At 38.1% G+C, this 20,325-nt stretch overlaps 1 protein-coding gene across 5 annotated transcripts; it reads right to left on the bottom strand.

Moving 5' to 3' along the window:
* Window positions 1-298: 298 nt before the first annotated feature.
* LOC143983719 (olfactory receptor 5AP2-like) lies at window positions 299-20,267 on the bottom strand. 5 transcript variants are annotated; one of them, XM_077483740.1, is made up of 3 exons: window positions 18,996-20,267; window positions 16,305-16,459; window positions 299-1,384 (listed from the first exon to the last, which is right to left on the bottom strand). In XM_077483740.1, the coding sequence occupies exons 2-3, from the start codon at window positions 16,339-16,341 to the stop codon at window positions 438-440; spliced, it is 984 nt and encodes a 327-aa protein (XP_077339866.1). In that variant the 5' UTR covers window positions 16,342-16,459; window positions 18,996-20,267; the 3' UTR covers window positions 299-437. The 5 variants fall into 5 exon arrangements, with proteins under 5 accessions (XP_077339866.1, XP_077339865.1, XP_077339868.1 ...); XM_077483739.1 differs by having other exon boundaries at window positions 16,305-18,745; XM_077483742.1 differs by adding an exon at window positions 6,074-6,116 and having other exon boundaries at window positions 16,305-20,267.
* Between the last annotated feature and the right edge of the window lie 58 nt (window positions 20,268-20,325).

Here is a 20,325-nt window from a genome sequence, read left to right on the forward strand (position 1 = left end):
ATTGTCGCTCTTTTTTTGTTTATAGCGCAAAAAATAAAGACTGCAGAGGTGATCAAATACCACCAAAAGAAAGGTCTATTTGTGGGAAAGAAAAGACGTTAATCTTGTTTGAGTGCAATGTCGCATGACCGTGCAATTGTCAGTTAAAATGATGCAGTGCCGTATCTCAAAAAGTGCTCTGGTCAGGAAGGTGGTAAATCCTTCCGGGGCTGAAATGGATTTAACAAAAAACTGACCAAGGAATACGTATACAAAGACACATAAATAAAAAAATAACATCATATTTATTTTAGAATTTATATATTCTATTTTAAAAAGCCATTTAATCAACCACAGGAATTACACATTAATAACATTTTATTATAACACACTATACTGTTTATACTGTACATTAAAATATATGACAGTAACTTATTTTTTAATTAGTTATGATGACATTATTTACAACAATATTTTGTTTTAATCTTCTTTAAAGCCTGCGCTACTTCGTTATTCCTTAAACTATAGATAAGTGGGTTTAACATGGGAATAATGACACTGTAAAAAACAGAAGCAACTCTGTCTTGGCTCATGGCGTATTTAGAGGAAGGTCTTAAGTACATAAAAAGGATGGTGCTGTAAAATATGGTAACTGCCAATAAGTGGGAGGCACATGTTGAAAATGCCTTCTTCCTTCCCTCTTTGGAGCGAATACTAAGTATAGTCGATATAATATAGCTGTAGGAGACAATAATGGTAGTGAGTGAGCTTGATTCAGCAAAGCCTCCAAATATGAACATCAGGATTTCATTCATGGTGGTCTTGGTGCATGATAGTTTTAGGAGAGGAGGGACATCACAAAAGAAGTGGTCAATCTTGTTGGTCTTACAAAATGGCAACTTGAAAGTACAAATTGTATGCAGTGTTGCATTGAGGTAGCCCAGAGTGTAAGATCCAGCTACAAGCTGCATGCATTTTTTCTTTGCCATTATAGTGGAATACAGGAGTGGATTACATATTGCTGCATAGCGATCATAAGCCATGACACCCAATAAGAAGCATTCAGTGGTGACAGATGCAGCAAAAAAATACATCTGTACAGCACACTCATAATAACCAATGGTTTTTGATCTTGACAGAAAATTGACCAACGTTTTAGGGGTTATAATTGTGGCATAGCAAAGGTCTAGAAATGATAAATTATTAAGAAAAAAATACATAGGGCTGTGGAGTCGAGAATCAAGTCTGACTGCTACAATGATGCCAATATTACCAAGAAGAGTGACAATATAGAAAATTAAAAAAAGAACAAACAGAATAATCTCAAGTGCAGGATTGTCTGTTAGTCCTAACAGAATAAATTCCTTAAATTCAGTGTTATTCCACTTTGCCATGTAAAGTATTCCTAAAATGCAGAAATATTTTGTCATTCCACTGATTTACTGAATAAAAGACATGCGTTTGAAAGCAAACTGTGATGCTAACCCCAAGCACATATAATTAGTTAAAAAATGTATTAAGAGAAATATTGCCAGCGCATATCAACAGCAAGACTATGGGGCATTTTTACTTTGTGAGTGATGTTGGACCTATTACATTTTAAAAAAATTTTTTTTAACAACTATTAAAACAGTAAATCTACCCAAAGTAAGGAAGACATTCTGCTTTGGAAATTATTAGTTACCTTGTTCTCTAAAAAAGCAACAGTTGCTTGGCCTACACATACAGCTTTCACTGCACGTTGACCAGTTTTCCCATGGCTGCTTTTGAGACAGTATAGTGCAGTGATGGCGAACCTTGGCACCCCAGATGTTTTGGAACTACATTTCCCATGATGCCCATCCACTCTGCAGTGTAGTGGAGCATCATGGGAAATGTAGTTCCAAAACATCTGGGGTGCCAAGGTTCGCCATCACTGGTATAGTGTATCTTCAAGTAATCAAAGCTTAATTTACAGAAATCAAAGAGAAAAAGCTAAATGTTTTCCCCAATTACTAGACCCTGTGTTATATTGTGGCAGAAATGTTTAATTTCTTAATTTGCCAAAAAATTGTGACAAAAGATTACAACTCACCATGCCTCTTACTAAATACTTTGGGGTGTCTACTTTCCAGAAAAAGGGGGAGGGGAGGTATTTGTACTGTCCTGGTATTTTAAGGCCTCAAAAAATTAGATATGCCATCATTACTTTAGGATTGATAACTTTTTAGATATATACCATAGTTTGTAGACTATCATTTTCACACAGACTAAATAGTATACACTGATTTGGATTATTTTTACAAAAGAAATGTAGCAGGATAAATTTTTGCTTAAATTTATGAAAAAATATTATCTTTTTTCAAGGTTTTCAGTATTTTTTTCATTGATATAGCAAGAAATAAAAATTAAACATTAAATACCACAAAAAAACCTATCTGTCTAAAAAAAATTAAAAAATTACAATTTAATTTCGGTACAGTGTTGCATGACTGATTAATTGTCATTCAAAGTGTGACAGCACTGACATTTGAAAAAAAAAAAGATTAGTAAGTAACAACACTGTATAATAAGCACCCTAAGGTACAGCAGCACCTACTGGGACTGCCAAAAAACATGACATTTTAGGTATAGCACATCGCATCACCCTTTATCTCCTCAACTATGTTATGTATTAATAATGTGTTCATGTTTGCGCCTGCTCAAGAAATTTAAATTTTCTTAAAATATGCAGCAAGTTAATAGCAACATATACAAAAATAAACACAAATATTAAATATGTAGTTCCACCAAAGAGTTATCACCTTGCCAACCACCATCTGCATATAAACTTTGCACAATATGTATAATCATTATGAGCCGTTAAAGTGACAAATGCATTTTTCCCAAATTTTTGGCCATTTGTTACCTTTATTATAAAATCTGGGCAGGGGATTTTATCAAAACAATACACCAAATAAAAAAAGACATATGTCCTATAAGTATATCTAAAGGCAAAACTATTTTTCAGATTTGGATAGAGCGGTAAGGGAATAGAATCACTGCCCATTTTTTATTGCACTTTGGGTGATTGGAGAGGAGCGCCCGATTTCCAAAAAGAGAAAGGTTTCGCTTGATGAATTTTATAGTTATTTATTGGGGATAAAAGTAAACAAGTAGAACCAAAGCGTTTTGTGGGGAATTGGTCCCCCCTTCTTCAGGGCTAGTATATAGAGAAAAAGGTGCATAGTAAAAACTTAGAGCTAGGCCATAGGATACATACAAAGTGCAAAAAGAAAAAAACATCTGTGTATTTTAAATAATTTCAAGATAAAGTAAAAACAGTTAGTCTTTAGAATCATATTGCGATTGGTATATAGAATGAACGCATATCCACATTAAATTTTAAATGATACAAAATGAAAAGCAGTGGGCACAAAACAAACATAAACAAAAAAGAACCACTAAATATTCAAGTTAAAAAACAAATGACAATCAGTAATAAATAATAAAAAAACATGCATGTAAATACTATAGGATAACATAAGACCTGCCCAAATCAGTTGGACATTACAACGTCATATGTATTAATGTACATTAATGGAATGCCATATGAATATGATGAATGTAAAAAAAAAAAACAATTCCAAACCTATTCCTTATCATCAAGTTTTATAGACATGGAACATAACTAATAAAACGTTTATAAGAATATAAAAGAAATTATCAATGTGGCTATTCATTGTAACCTGTGTCCACAAACTAGATAAATGATCAAAATATCAAAAAATACCTAAAGCGGTTCTGCACACACGTTTTTATTTTTTTTTACATTTTAAAATTATTAACATTCTAATGTTATACTCACATTTTACATTGCTTTCCAGGATCCAGGTCCATCTTGATTTAAAAATCAGCACTTTTAAAAATCTTCAACCTGAGTTTTCATTTTGTTTGTGGGCATTTGAAGCCCACAAGCAATCACTTCCTTGTTACATTCTATTTGAGGAACCAGCATTCCTTGCTGGTTCCCGCGCATGCTCACTGGCAACAGCACAGAGCGGCATAAACATCTATCACAACGTTGTCGAAATCACGTGAGATTTCGCATTGGCTATGCGCACGTCATTGAAATCACACGAGATTTCGTTTTGGCTAGGCGCACTGACTCCTGGGATGAATACCACAAGATCCCAGGAGACAGTGTGGCGATCAACGGAAATGATGCCGATACCCGCACAAACCCTGCCCACAGCCGCAGGGACAGAACAGTAGCACCACAAACCCCAGCATATACAGTGCCTTGCGAAAGTATTCGGCCCCCTTGAACTTTTCAACCTTTGCCACATTTCAGGCTTCAAACATAAAGATATAAAAATTATATTTTTTGTGAAGAATCACCAACAAGTGGGACACAATTGTGAAGTGGAACGAAATCTATTGGATTTTTGAAACTTTTTTAACTAATAAAAAAATGAAAAGTGGGGTGTGCAAAATTATTCGGCCCCATTGCGTTAATACTTTGTAGAGCCACCTTTTGCTGCGATTACAGCTGCAAGTCGCTTGGGGTATGTCTCTATCAGTTTTGCACATCGAGAGACTGAAATTCTTGCCCATTCTTCCTTGCAAAACAGCTCGAGCTCAGTGAGGTTGGATGGAGAGCATTTGTGAACAGCAGTTTTCAGCTCTTTCCACAGATTCTCGATTGGATTCAGGTCTGGACTTTGACTTGGCCATTCTAACACCTGGATACGTTTATTTGTGAACCATTCCTTTGTAGATTTTGCTGTATGTTTGGGATCATTGTCTTGTTGAAAGATAAATCTCTGTCCCAGTTTCAGGTCTTTTGCAGACTCCAACAGGTTTTCATCCAGAATGGTCCTGTATTTGGCTGCATCCATCTTCCCCTCAATTTTAACCATCTTCCCTGTCCCTGCTGAAGAAAAGCAGGCCCACACCATGATGCTGCCACCACCATGTTTGACAGTGGGGATGGTGTGTTGAGGGTGATGAGCTGTGTTGCTTTTACACCAAACATATAGTTTTGCATTGTGGGCAAAAAGTTCGATTTTGGTTTCATCTGACCAGAGCACCTTCTTCCACATGTTTGGTGTGTCTCCCAGGTGGCTTGTGGCAAACTTTAGACAAGACTTTTTATGGATATCTTTGAGAAATGGCTTTCTTCTTGCCACTCTTCCATAAAGGCCAGATTTTTGCAGTGTACGACTGATTGTTGTCCTATGGACAGACTCTCCCACCTCATCTGTAGTTCTCTGCAGTTCATCCAGAGTGATCATGGGCCTCTTGGCTGCATCTCTGATCAGTCTTCTCCTTGTCTGAGCTGAAAGTTTAGAGGGACGGCCAGGTCTTGGTAGATTTGCAGTGGTCTGATACTCCTTCCATTTCAAAATGATCGCTTGCACAGTGCCCCTTGGGATGTTTAAAGCTTGGGAAATCTTTTTGTATCCAAATCTGGCTTTAAACTTCTCCACAACAGTATTACGGACCTGCCTGATGTGTTCCTTGGTCTTCATGATGCTCGCTGCACTTTCAACAGAACCCTGAGACTATCACAGAGCAGGTGCATTTATACAGAGACTTGATTACACACAGGTGGATTCTATTTATCACCATCAGTCATTTAGGACAACATTGGATCATTCAGAGATCCTCGCTGAACTTCTGGAGTGAGTTTGCTGTACTGAAAGTAAAGGGGCTGAATAATTTTGCACGCACCACTTTTCAGTTTTTTATTTGCTAAAAACGTTTAAATTATCCAATAGATTTCGTTCCACTTCACAATTGTGTCCCACTTGTTGGTGATTCTTCACAAAAAAATAAAATGTTATATCTTTATGTTTGAAGCCTGAAATGCGGCAAAAGGTTGAAAAGTTCAAGGGGACCGAATACTTTCGCAAGGCACTGTATCTAAAGGTAGGAGGAAAAAAAAAAATTAAACATCCATTGAGCACTCTTTCAAGCATGTATAAAGCAATGACATTAAGTTGTGTGTGTGTGAAGAACCACTTTAAAATTGATGGAAGTGTTTCTTTTTGCTTATGTGCCCTAAAAAGGAATGTGGACAGTGGTTATATCTGTAAAAGAGAGATTAAATGTACAAGGCTATGAGACTGACCTGCATTTCTTGAAGAATGGTTTAATTTTGAGAGGGTTAAATTCTGTGGGAAAAAAATCAGAGAGAATGTTGAGTTTAAAAACAGACAGATCAATGGTGCCTAAGGCTCCTTTCACATGGGGCAGATCTATTGGACAAACTCAGCAGGGGATCACTCTGTTGATCCCCACTGAGCAGGCGGATGACAGGTCCGTCTCTGCTCACTGTGCAGAGACAGACCTGTCAGAGCCCTGCTGTTCTCTATGGGGTGATCGGATAAAAGCGGGCTGCCTGTCCGTTTTCATCTGATCCGCTGGACGGATGGCGAACTTATCACCATCCTTCTGCTTTGAGCGGATCTTGTTGGATCGGATGACAGGCAGATGTCAGCGGACACATCTCCGCTGACATCTGCCTTCCCATATAAGTCAATGGGTAGCCCTCTTGGATCTGCCTGTAAAACAGATAGGCGGATCCGAGCAGGCTGATCAAGTGAAAGGCGCCTAAAGGGTTAATAGGTGGGATAGTAGGACATGAGAACAGGAGATGCAAAGGAGGCCTGTAATGGACATGAAACTGGAAGTACAGAGAAAATAATGTATCTGTTTGTATGGACCTAGAAGGAGATTACAGTTATTAAAGGTTTGAGGTGCTTGTGTGATTATTTGAGGGGGATATCAGGTTAGAATAATAGAAGACTAATGGTTATGGAAGTAAGCAGTACAGCACTGGAGGGGATGACAGATAGGGAGGTGAGTGCAGCCTGCAGCCAGGCTGATCCAGTGGTAATCCGGAGGGAGGTGTGAAGTTATGTCAGGAATGCAGATCTGACAGCTGGGGATGAGATAAGATCTGCTTGAGATTATATAAACTGAGGGACAGGGAGAAGCTGGAGGGTGATAGACTTAGTGGAGGAGATCAGATGGAAAGAAGTGAGAAGTTAGGAGGCTGATAAGAATGTGTACAGACAGGGAAGAGGGAGATGGTGGCGCTCGGAAATGTAAACATTTGACAGGAGGTGTGGCCTTGGGGATTGACAGATGAGGAGAAAGGTTGCACTTCTATTGCTTGGGACAGGGTCCAACCCAGAGCACGAATGATCTCTTAGGAAAGGAAAGAACATTTCCAGGGAACAGTCTTAAAGTGTCACACAGGCTCTCCGATCAGGTCCGCCTGTCAGTTTTTCAGGTGGACCAGATCGGAGCCTCTATTCACTCCTATGAAGTGACATGTCCACTGACACCTGCTGCTATCCGATCCGATCCTGTCTGTGAAATCCATCCATCTGGTGGATGAGATCGGATGAAAATGGACAGGCGGTCTGTTTTCATCTGATCTCCCTATTGAGGACAGCGGGGCTCTGACAGGTCCATCTCTGCACAGTGAGCGGAGACGAACTTGTCATCCACCTGCTTGGTGGGGATCAGTGGATCGATCCCTCGCTGGGCAAAGTGAAGTCCACCGAGTGGACCGCCCATGTAAAAGGACCCTAACAGAAGGAAGAATCATTGTAACTATTTGTAGATTTTCTAGAACGTTTGTACGCATTAGTAAATTGTTCTCCATGTGTGGATACTTATTCTTTAATGGGTGTGCCAATTAAAAGGAGTGGTGTCCTATTTCTAAATACATAAAAAAAGTGAGAAAATGTAATAAATGAATACAGATGAAAGAAGGTGTAGAACAAATTGATGGTGGAGACATTGGAAAAATCTAAATATGCATGTGTAAATATCCAGATGCACCCACTCCACTATGTGAACACCTGTATACTACACACACACACACACATATATACATATATATATATATATATATATATATATATATATATATATATATATATATATATATATATATATCGCTACTTCCACATATGTGCATATGTACACATGGAAACATGCACACATCCCTGTGCACATGCATAAATGCACCCACACATGCATGCACTAATATATACATACACAACATAACCATATCCATATATACACGCATACATGCACATATATATATATTTTTATACACACATATACACTGAAAAAAAAAACATATAAATATTACCCAGGTGGTGGCTATGGATTCCCTCTATTTATTCCATATATGTATTAACTTGTCTATTCCTATAGTTAGCTAGTCTATTAAAACTCTGATAATGTTAATGATGATAGTACAATGATATACGGTTAGCTATGAAAACAAATACACTGCTTAGTAAAACACCGTCTTATTTATATCCCAAGAAAATAGGAAATGCTAACATAAAACACTAAAGGGAAATATTACTGAGCATATAAAATATAAAAACATCAATAATACGTTACGTAAGGTCGTCCCCTAGAGATTGTCTCATCAGCTGGGCTCAAAATAGCAAGAGACCCATGAGGCTAATAGAAGTAAGAGAGAGCAAAGAGTGACTTCCTCACGGTGAGCACTTTTCATTCGAACCCCCCATACACCACACTCATCTAGTCTCCTATGCAATCAGGAAAGAGATAAGAATAGATGTCCATCCTCCAGGAAACATGCTGTGGGCAGCTTGTGTTCATGAGTCAAAGATATCCAACCTGGGTCATCTTCAGTAACAGCTGTTCCTTTAATGTTATGCAACAGGACATTTGAATTTGCATCTCTTCAGGGGGTCTTCCTCTACCCCTATACCTCAATCAGGAGGCCTGCGATGAATTCCCATTCATGATTCCTTGTTAAAAACACCCTGCTGGGTCAACTTGAAACTTCCAATTTAGGCCACCTGGCTATATCAACCAGAATGTCAAACTCCAGAAATATTATATTAAACCATGTTGCCTTCCAACATACACGCACACACACATACACACATTTTTTATTGCAGCCTGTGTCCCTGTTAAGGAGACTTACTCTCTCTCTAATTGTACTGATCACCAGTCTATGGGGACATCTGTTCTAGTGACAACTGTCTAAAAAGAAAGATACCCTGTTACTCCCTGCTCAAAGTGAAGGGAAATCTCCTTAATCACAGGCAAACAAAAAGAACCACAGTGGTTTTAATCCTCCCCTACTTAATCTAAAATGAAGAAAAATATTTTGGCTTCAGATATATATATTTTTTTAAAAATCAAAGGGATTTTATTTATTTATTCTAAGAAGTTGCCATTTTTGAAATGTCAAACAGATTCTAAACCGAAATCAATGAGCACTGCTTTGTTTAGTAATCAAAATATCTAAAGTAATTTGCAACTAAAGACATAGAATAGATTAACACTATATATATATATATATATATATATATATATATATATATATATATTTATATGTATTTGAAATAAATTCTAAAATAAATATTATACAAGGGTGGTTAGGGATTCCCTCTATTTATTCTATATATGTATTCATTTGTCTATTCTTATAGTTAGCTAGTCTATTAAAACTCTGATAATGTTACCGTTGATAGCACAATAATATAAGGTTAGCTATGAAAACAAACACACTGCTTAATAAAACAACGTATTATTTATTTACCAAAAAAACAGGAAAATACTATAGAGCATATAACAAAAGAACATCAAAGATACTTATCGCAAGGCTGTCCCCTAGATGCGGTCTCATCAGCTGGACTCGAGATGGTAACAGAGAGAGCCATGAGGCTCGGAGAACCATCAGGCAAGAGCCAAGAGTGAAAAGAGGGATGGTTTCCCTTCTGTGTACATTTTTTACACATTCATTCAGACCCACTCGTAACCACACCCCACTAGCCCCCTGTCCATTGAAATATTGCCAAGAGGTAGTCCTTTTAATATATTATATTCCTGTCCATCCTGTTGTATTGGCCTCTAGGGGCAGCATTGTCCATGTATCATGTCTATGTGCCCTGGGTCAATCTTTAGTGCCTGATGATTCTTTGATCTTTGTAACCCACCTTCATCAATCATCCTAGCAGCCATGGCCCTCTTTGAAGCTTGCTTGCATAGCGTTATCACACTGGTTGATCAGGAGCCATGCTGTTGTTCAGCCTTGCTTATATGCTACAAAGCTTTGATGTGCAACTTGTTACATTACAGACAGCCCCCAAGAATGCGAAGGCTTGGTATAGCCATAGTTCATATTTCAAACACCTCTTGTATTATGAACTAAAACAACATACGCCTAGAGGGCGCATATCACCCTTCTTCAGACACGGCTCCTATGGAACAGTCCATACCTGTCTTAACACGTTGTGCTTCCAAACATGTGTTTCAGAACCAGTTTCTATGGAACAGTCCATAACTGCCTTAACGTGTTGCGTTTCCCAACATGTACTTCAGAAACGGCTCCTATGGAACAGTCCATAATGGTCTTAATGTGTTGTGCTTCCCAACATGTGCCACTTTCCCACTGAGTGAAACACCACCATCATTCTTCAGTGACAGCTTCCATGTTACCATTCTGTTTCTTCTCCTTTCCGGTGTCTTCATGACGGGGTGCACTACAGGCAAGGGGTGTCCATTCACTCACCATTCACCAGCACACACATTAACCAGCTTTCAGAGTCTCGAGGAGGGCCTTACTCACCCATATTACTAACCTAAAATACACATATGTCACAATATATCATAACATAAATCAGCTCATTACCATAATATATGCATATATATGTGACCCATCAAATTACTCATTCCGCTTCCAACCTTCTATAACCCTTTACTGTAAATATGGGTCGGGATTAGACAGGCTTGGTCCCAATGGCCTTTCCTACTGCAATTTTGGCATGCCAGCGGTATTTCAGGGCTCGGAATTGGCAGAAAAGCCTCTAACTTATATGAAGATACCTTACCGTCAATTTGTCCCTCAACTTGCATAGATAAATGCGAGAGCTTCCTATATAAATTGTGAGTCTAACACAGATAAACCTGAAACAATGACAAACCACAAAATTCCATCCCTGTGCCTGGATTTCTGAGACCCTGCCCAGGGTATACCATGCACCTCTACCTATTGTTAGGTTCAAGGAACACCCTAGTTCCATGACTATTGTTGCATCAGTATCCTTTAGGCAAAGAAACAAACTCGTCTATGTCCCAAATAATACCTAGGTGCTTCCTTCCCAGCAATGATCTCTCCATCCAGAACCCAGAGTGAAATATCTTTCCAACATTTCTCATTCACCACCGTGTATTGACCTGGCACACAAAGGACATCATGGTCATGCCTCCGACAGAAGGAAATATCAACCTGCCTCCAGCTTCCATCCTCTCTGATCACATGTGGGTAATTTAGCCTCAAATGCAACAAGGTAGAATCCCCAGTCAGTAAGCCCATTGATGCCACCAAATATATAGACCAGGTCTGCACTTGTGTATTTGGGATCAATGAGGAAGCATAACACCTTTCACAATCCAAACTAGCACAGTCCATCCAGCATAAAATAGGAGAAAGAAGATATCTCGAAAAGAAGGTCACAAACGAACACTATGATCAGTGCAAAATCAATTTTATTACAAAAAAAAACACTAATTAATGCAACACTGTATGAAAAGGGAAGGTTTTACACATCACAAACTCATTTTAAAAAAACATGGACATTGTTGTCAATTATATTAAAAATAAACAGACGGGCCGCGGCTGCATCCATCACACTCACACCACAGTCACCATACCAAAGATTGTAATGCCAACTACTCAAATGTCCATAAGAATATTTAACCAACAAGTTCCATCAGTAGCAAATGGTATATCTGGTATACTGGGAAGGCGAACAACAAAATAAGTATTTTTTCCCTTCCATAAAAGTCTCTGCCTTTCACAGTTTTCGTATACAGCTGATATTGGTAGCGCAAAAAGCAGCTTCTTTACTATAGTTACTTTGCTTTTAATATGTTTGACAACGTTGTCAATGTATTTTAAAATGAGTTTGTGATGTGTAAAACCTTCCCTTTTCATACGGTGTTGCATTAATTAAAGTAGTGGGCTTTTTGTAATAAAATAGATTTTGCACTGATCATAGTGTTTGTTTGTGACCTTCTTTTGGAGATATCTTCTTTCTCCTATTTTTTGTTAATGCCTATTGGGCCACACGAACTGCATTCATAAGTTTAATGTGGATGAGAAAATGTGCATATTTATATATATATATTAAATTTTTGGGTAGATCCTGGCATCCCTTATTATTTTTATATAGCACAGTCCATCCAGGCATTTGACCACCACTTTGGATTAGTGTAAGCGACGTGTTTTGGCAAAATCTTACTGAGCTTTGATGCTAACCCATAAAGCCACTGCCCCTCATACAGAGACTGTACAATCAGCTTGAAGTTGGTTGATACCTCCGCCTGCCCCTGCTTGCACGCCAGAGCCCATGACAGATTTTTGTCCTGTACCATTACACCAACCTCTCAACATGGTTGACAAAATCCGTAGCCACTTTAACCTGGGTATTTTTGTGACTTTGTTGAATGTCATTAACAAAGCCACCAATCTCACTCTGAGTAACAAAGCCCCGCTTACTGTCAGCTATGGCTGAGAGTTTGTTCCTCAGGATACTGATGTCCACTCCATTAACAACACCCATCCCAGCTCCTATCCCCCCCAATATAGTGCTGAATACATCCCTCCTCTTTCGGGTTTCTCCTCAGATATAAGCGTCCTGAATGCCTTCTGTGTCCTCACATCTCTGGGAGTAAGCCACTGGTACAATGACCGCACTTGATTCAGTGTATACTTAGCACATATAGGGCAATAGGTTTTTATCAACCATTGCGAGACGTTGAAGCGTCATGTGGTGAAGGCGTACTGTACCCTGGTAGCCAGCGGTTGTTCCCCTTATCTAACGGAGCATGCTCCTGTGTGTAGTCACTGGCATTACCTGTGCAAGGTTTCAACCTCTCTTGTGACACATCAACCAGGCGTATCTGCCCCATATCCAGCTCTGGTGTCCCACATGTCTAGTAACCAAGAACCTCTCTGTAGGCCTGCTAAGACTGAGACACCACCCCTACAAGGAAATTTTCACCCCATTGATGTGTCACCTGGCCAACAGACATCTTACTTATGCGTAAGTGCCAGTCTCCTGGGTACCTGCACCATATTAATTCAGTTATGTCAATACATGTCACACATTAAAAAACTTTCTTTCTTTCAATTCCTCCCTCCATAAAAAAAAAATATATTTTACATTTCTTGTTCTAACGGATTGGACGATTTATATTCCTTCCCCAACCTCCAACCCATTGCACTTGTATTCACAATATGTTTGCGTTCATAAATAACAAGAGAGACTCCAGCAAAATGTTTCACCAGTCTTGTTGCTGGGCAAAGTCTTTGCTCACCATTAGATGCATCATTAGCACAAAATTGTCCATAAGAAGAAACCTTATATTGCAAGTATTAATCTGAATCTTTTTGTTTGTCCCTTCTCTCCTAAATGTTTATCAGAACTAATTTGCGGTGTGGTGTGGCACAGACAAACTGCCAACCAGATGAACATCTTTCATCTCTGTTCCAGAAACTTTTCCAATCTCGCTCAAACGAGGCTCTGGAAGTAAAAAACAAGAGCAGACTCAAATTCTTATCCACAATATCTATTCGCTTGTAATGTTTACCTATAGTTCCCTCTTGGAACCCAGTATTCCTGACTTCTGCAACTCTAAACAAATTATCAAAACAACCACGATTTTTTAGGATGAACCCACTCTAAAATGGATCCCCATGTTAAGAGCAAAAAAAAAGAAAAAAATAACGTGAATGTTGCTTTAAACGTGTCAGGGCTGGGCTCAGCCCTTCCTTCTCGGAGCTGGCCGCTCAGCTGTTGGCTAATTGCCAGCTCCTATCTATCTCCACAGTTACTCAGCTGTTATCCTGCTCGTCAGTCCTGCCTAATTAAGCCATCCAGTCCAGAGGAGCTCTGCCTTTGCTTTGGTCAACATCACAAGAAACATCTCCTGCTTTCCTGTTTAAAGACTGGCTTTGCTAACATCCCTTCTGGCTCTGGATCCTGCTTACTGTTCCACTACTTTGATCCCTGACTTCTGGCTTGGCTGACTATTCATTCCGGTTACTGAATTTTAGCTATGTTTTGACTACATTTGTTCTTTTTACTTTTATTATTAAACAAGTGGGATTTAACTGTACTTCTGTCTCAGTCTGATTTAATGGTTTCTGACAAAACGCTAAAAAAAAATGCATTTATCCGTACCTTAAGACCTATGTGCTAACTCCCCTTTCAGGCAGACAAAGCCTAAACATTTTGGAACTTTTTCCACCTGAATGAAAATAAAAAACAAAGAAGAAACTACAATAACTTCAGCCGCTAGAATGGCTTACTACCACCTCTTGTCTTAAACAAAATGTATTTAGCTGCTAATTGAGGGCATAGCCAATGACACCGCCTTTCAGGTGGACTAAACCTACAAAACAATTTTTCCACCTGAACAAAACAAAAATAAAATAAATGAATAAACAAATAACAAATATATATATATATATATATATATATATTTTTTTTTTATTTAAAATAAGAGGAAGAAAAAAACCCATAATAATCATAACAGAAATATAAAATAAAAAATCCAGAGGCCAATCCTTGAAAATACAAAAAATATATCAATGTCCTCTATAGTATTCCAAACATGAAGGGAAAATCTCTGAAACTCACATCTAAATCTTATTCATAGCAAAGAAACATTAACCAGAAAATTCTTACCATCCATGCAGCTTACTAAGGGCTGCTAACATTGTTTCCCCCAGTGCTATATTTGAATGAACATGCGACCACCTCCATTTTAGTTTATGCCACTGTTCTACAGCGACTATTTTCAGTTTGTAGTCTCAGCATTTGGGTCTTATAAGGGAAATGGGTTTGATTACTATGGCCTCTATGCCAAGGCAATCCAAGGCCTCTAAACCTTTGATTGCTATCCCATCTTGCAGAATAAACTTCATAACGCCTTGGTGTAGTTTTAGAGTATTTCCTTTGCATATCGTTATTAGCCACCAAACAATACCTAGTTATGTGACCCCTTTTTACAAACAAAGCATTTGAGAGCTGGTCTCCCTGCATAAGCCCTTCCCTGAGCATATGGCGATGGAGACTCACATTGCTGCATAACATTACTATGATTGGATCAACAGACTTTACACTTTCATTGTCTGAGGAGTCACTAGCAATGGACCCATCAGAAGTCTCCACTGTTTCAACTCCTGAATCAATTTCAAGCGCAGCTACCGCACTTTTATTTAAATACTCCCCATTCAGATCTCCAACATTGATTCCCACCATAGCAACATCACTTGCAGCAACACTTGTTCCAAAGCCTCTATCTTTGCTAAGCACTGAGCATGTGTGGAGGAGAACGCCATGGCAGACTGGGCTTCATGTAATTCCTTCCTAAGCAGTATTATAATACGCTCATTCTCAGCCTCTCTCTGATTCAAAGAGTCAATAAAATGTTCTCTTTGTTTACACGTTTCCTCTAATTCATTCATTTTCTCTTCTGATACATATTTCTCAGTCACTAATGTTCAGTGTGATCACAAACATTTGCATCTCTCTTTGCAACCATTGCTAAAATATTCTTAGTTACAGTCTGTACATGCTCCAATAATTTCTTTCTCTCAGTATCCCATTGGCCTTCTTTCGCTATAGCAATGTCTTTTATTTTCAATAACATGCATACATTTGCCATCTTAATTTTCCTGCCTTTTTTCGAAGACTTTTTATGTTTTTTCTCATCATTAAATTGGTGCATTAAAGCATTTTCTGGCATAGTGTTGAATTTAACACAGTCATGTTTTTTTAAGAAAATCTTCAATGACCTCCATTGATGTGCTAATTAGTCTACACTGAAGGTTGCTCAACCAGTCTATACACAGCAACTGCTTAGACAATGCACACAGACAAAACACACAGATAAAAGCTGTTTAAAATCTAACTTTTACTTGTAGTTCTACAGCACACAAGGCAGAGCACACTCTTAATCAATGCTCTACTATTGACACTGATTTTAGCCCTATTATCTCAGAACGCAGGCCAGATTGAACTTCTGTTGGAACAGAGAGCTATTTCACTCTTACGTGGGGAAAAAATTAAATAAAAAATAAACTAATAAAAATAAAAATCTATATTTCTCCCACTTTCTCCTCAAAGATGTGTGGTTTATCCTGTCAATCTAGAGGCTACATCAGATAATCAAAGGTGATCAGCCCCTCACTCGCCAGCACACTTGACCATCTACACAGGCCTAAAACAATTAGCAATACAATACACGTTAACACATATACATATACCAGCCAAAAATCTCACCAGATCTTGCGCGTCCGCTCACTGATGAATATTTCATAGGACTTTCAGGACCACTCACGCAGGGCTTCAGAATTCACAAACCAGCGCGAATCTTGTCCACAGTAGAGAAGGCTTTCAGTTCTGGGTGTAGTTGAGGACTCATTAGCTTATAGGGACTCAAGACAAAAATACATTAGGGTTTGGGTTCTGTGCAAAAAATAAATTCCACACACCTTTTGGGGTGCCAATTGAAATAAATTCTAAAAATAAATATTAAACAAGGGTGGTTATGGATTCCCTCGATTTATTTCATATATGTATTAATTTCTCTATTCCGATAGTTGGCTAGTCTATTAACCACTTAAGTATTTTCTGTCACACCGTATTTGCGAAGCAGTCTTACAAGCGCACTTTTTTTGGAAAAAATACACTTTTTTGAATTAAAAAATAAGACAACAGTAGAGTTAACCCAATTTTTTTATATTGTGAAAGATAATGTTACGACAAGTAAATTGATACCCAACATGTCCCGCTTCAAAATTGCGCCTTCTCGTGGAATGGCAACAAACTTTTATTCTTAAAAATCTCCATAGGCGACGTTTAAAAAATTCTACAGGTTGCATGTTTTAAGTGACAGAGAAGGTCGAGGGCTAGAATTATTGCTTTCACTCTACTGATCACGGCAATACCTCACATGTATGATTTGAACATAGTTTTCATATGCTAGCTTTTCAAGTATGCGTTCGTTCCTGCACACAAGCTTGTTGGGACAGGGCGCATGTAAAACATTTTTTTTTCTTATTTTTTTTTTATTTCTACATTGTTTTTTTTTTTTTTTTTTTAAACGTGTCACTTTTAATGTAAATATGCCTTGTAATAGAAAAAAACCATGGCAGGACCCCTTAAATATGAGATCTGGGGTCAAAAAGACCTCAGATCTCACATTTAGACTAAAATGCAATAAAAAAAAAAATTGTCATTAAAAAAAAAGTCCCTTTAAGAGCTATGTGACTTTTTTGACTTCCCCCGTGCAATGATATGGAGATGGGTGATTTTCCCCTCACTGGTCTCCATATCAGGCCACAGGAAGGACCGATCGCCTCCGGCCCTGCTGACTGCTCTGGTAAGCGGCAGAGGGGACCGGAGAGCGGCAGGAGGGGGGGGCCACTCCCCACCGCTGATAAAAGTGATCTTGCAGCAAATACGCCGCAGAGACCATTTTTATCTTAAACCAAACCGCTCACTGAAGAAGAGGATGAGCTAGCTGCTGCCATAAAAAAAACAATATCCTCCTTCAAAGTACATGGACGTGAGCTGGTCCGGAAGTGGTTAAAACTCTGATAATGATACTGTTGATAGCACAATAAAATAAGATTAGCTATGAAAACAAACACACTGCTTAATAAAACGTTTTAATTATTATACAAGCAAATAGGAAAACGCTAACATGAAAATATTGTAGAGCATATAACAAAAGAACATTAAAGATACTTATCACAAGGCTGTCTCCTAGACACGGTCTCATCAGCTGAGCTCAAGATGGTAATAGAGAGAGCCATGAGGCTCAGAGAACCATCTGGTAAGAGCCAAGAACGAAAAGAGGGCCGATTTCCCTTCTGTGTGCACTTTTACACATTCATTCAGACTCACTCGTAACCACACCCCATTAGCCCCCTGTACAATGAGATATTGTCAAGAGGTAGTCCTTTTAATATATTATATTTCTGTCCATCCTGCTGTATTGGCTTCTAGGGCCAGCATTGTCCATGTATTATGTCTATGTGCCCTGGGTCAATCTTCAGTGCCCGTTGATCCTTTGATCTTTGTAACCCACTTTCATCAATCATCCTGGCAGCCATGGCCCTCTTTGACGCTTGCTTGCATAACATTATCACACCAGTCGATCAGGAGCCATGCTTTCGTTCAGCCTTACTTATATGCTACAAAGTTTTGATATGCAACTTGTTATACTTGTTACAAGAGACAGCCCCCAAGAATACGAAGGCTTGGTATAGCCATAGTTCATATTTCAAACACTTCTTGTATTATGATATAAAACATGTTACCTTCCAACAGTATTTATGCATTTACACATGCCAATCCAATTGTAATATACTGTATATATAAATTTAAAGGAAAAGCAAAAGATTTTCCTCATAATAAATAATAATACAATAAAGGCAAAAGTAGCAAAGCTTGAAGATATTGCTTCTGTGAAATAAGAAAACCAATAGAATTGTAGTTCTATGTGTAAAACTTACTCAAGGTCTGTGTGGAAAAGTGGTTAAATTCACAAAGCCAACACACCAGGATAAGAATACTTATTTCTAAAACTGTAACAAATGAGTCCTAAAAAATATTTGAATCCATATCCTTGTTTTAAAGCCTTGTGAATTGAGCTTATAGTGTAAAAAGAAAATAATCAATTTTATCAGCTGCATTTTGTTTTTACAGATTATTTCCTAGAGGAATGCGTATAAAAGGATGTAAAATTTAAGAAATTACAGTCAATCTTTCAAAATAAAGCACAGTGGATCCACATACTGTATATTTGCATATTAGAACACATCTTTACAGATTTGTACAATAATATAACAAAATATTAATGTTTAAATCAGTAAATAACTATTATGTGTAATGTAATTTCCTGGTTACTCAACTTGGCAATTGTGACAGTGCAGTACATATGTGAAATGCCGAAGCTGCACCTACCTGATTAGATATTTTCATGTACTGATGAGTTGGCATTGCGGTATGGGGAAAATATATTCTATTTTAAACCCTTTGTGGTTCCCTTCCCTTGAGTCTACATCCCAGCTGGCACATGTTTTGCTCAATCTATTTTTTTTTTGTCCATACACAAATGCATTGTTAAAAATACAACATAGATTCCAGATAACTGAAACAACAAAATATATGTATGCATATGTTGGGCTGTATATTGGTAAAAAAAAAAAAGTTATCTTTAGGGAGAGAGGGGGAAATTAAGTGGGGGTACCGAACTTCACCAAGGTAAACAATGTTAAAGTCACCTTATGTTTAGGTGGATAATAATTAGAGGTCGACTGATATATCGGCCGATATTTGCAGTTTTTTTAATTAATCGGCATCGGCCGATTGTGCTGATAAAAAGCCGATTTAGAACTACAGTGGGACTTTGAAATGACTCGTCATAGAAACGTCTTTCCTCCTCTCTGGGCAGCCTGCCAAGAAAAGAACAAAATGATACAATGTTTACACTTGAATGAATGAAATCATCTCTGTGTGTAGAAGTTCTCAGTTTAACCATTTAAAGACTAAATCTTTTCTGACACTTGTTGCTTACAAGTAAAAATCCTGTATTTTCTGCCAGAAAATCACTTAGACCCCCCAAAAATTATATATTTTTTTTTAGCAGAGATCCTAGGGAATAAAATAGCGGTTGTTGCAATATTTTATGTCACATGGCATTTGCACAGAGGTCTTTCAAATGCATTTTTTTGGGAAAAAAATACACTACTTAAAAAATAAAAATAAAATAAAAACAGTAAAGTTAGCCCGTTTTTTTTTTTTTGTCCAAAAGTTTTGACTACCTGTTTTTATTTAATACATAGGTTTTTTTTTTTATCTAAATCATACATACAAGTAAACTGATTGGAGGTTTGTTTTGTTTAATAAATGTTTAAATGTAAGAAATTTTCTGTATCACTTATGAAGGCTGCTTTCACACTGGAGCGGGCAGGCGTTGATGGTAAAACGCAAGTTTTAGCGTCTCTTTACCATCATTTTAGCGGTGCTATTTGGCTGCTAGTGGGGCACATATAACCCAGCTAGCGGCCAAGGAAGAGGTTAAATGCGCCCATGAAGCACTGCTGCCAAATCGCATTGCATGTGCTTCGGCAGTGGTGCCCATTCATATCAATGGGCAGGAGTGGTGGAGGAGCGGTATACACCACTCCAAACGTGCTGCTTGCAGGACTTTTTTTTTTAAGATCCTGCCAGCGCATCGCCTCAGTGTGAAAGCACTCTGTCTTTCACACAGACTGCAGGGGAGCAATTTTGC

Source organism: Lithobates pipiens, unplaced genomic scaffold (assembly GCF_037356315.1).
Source record: "Lithobates pipiens isolate NorthernLeopardFrog02 unplaced genomic scaffold, aLitPip1_a1.2 Scaffold_16, whole genome shotgun sequence".
Taxonomy (NCBI): Eukaryota; Metazoa; Chordata; class Amphibia; order Anura; family Ranidae; genus Lithobates; species Lithobates pipiens.

Coding starts and splice junctions, on each gene's coding strand:
- LOC143983719 (XM_077483740.1), bottom strand. CDS start 16,341: ATGAAATATTCATCAGTGAGCGGACGCGCAAGATCTG. Junction 1,385..16,304: donor GAGCGGACGCGCAAGATCTG/GTGAGATTTTTG, acceptor TCTGCATTTTAG/GAATACTTTACATGGCAAAG.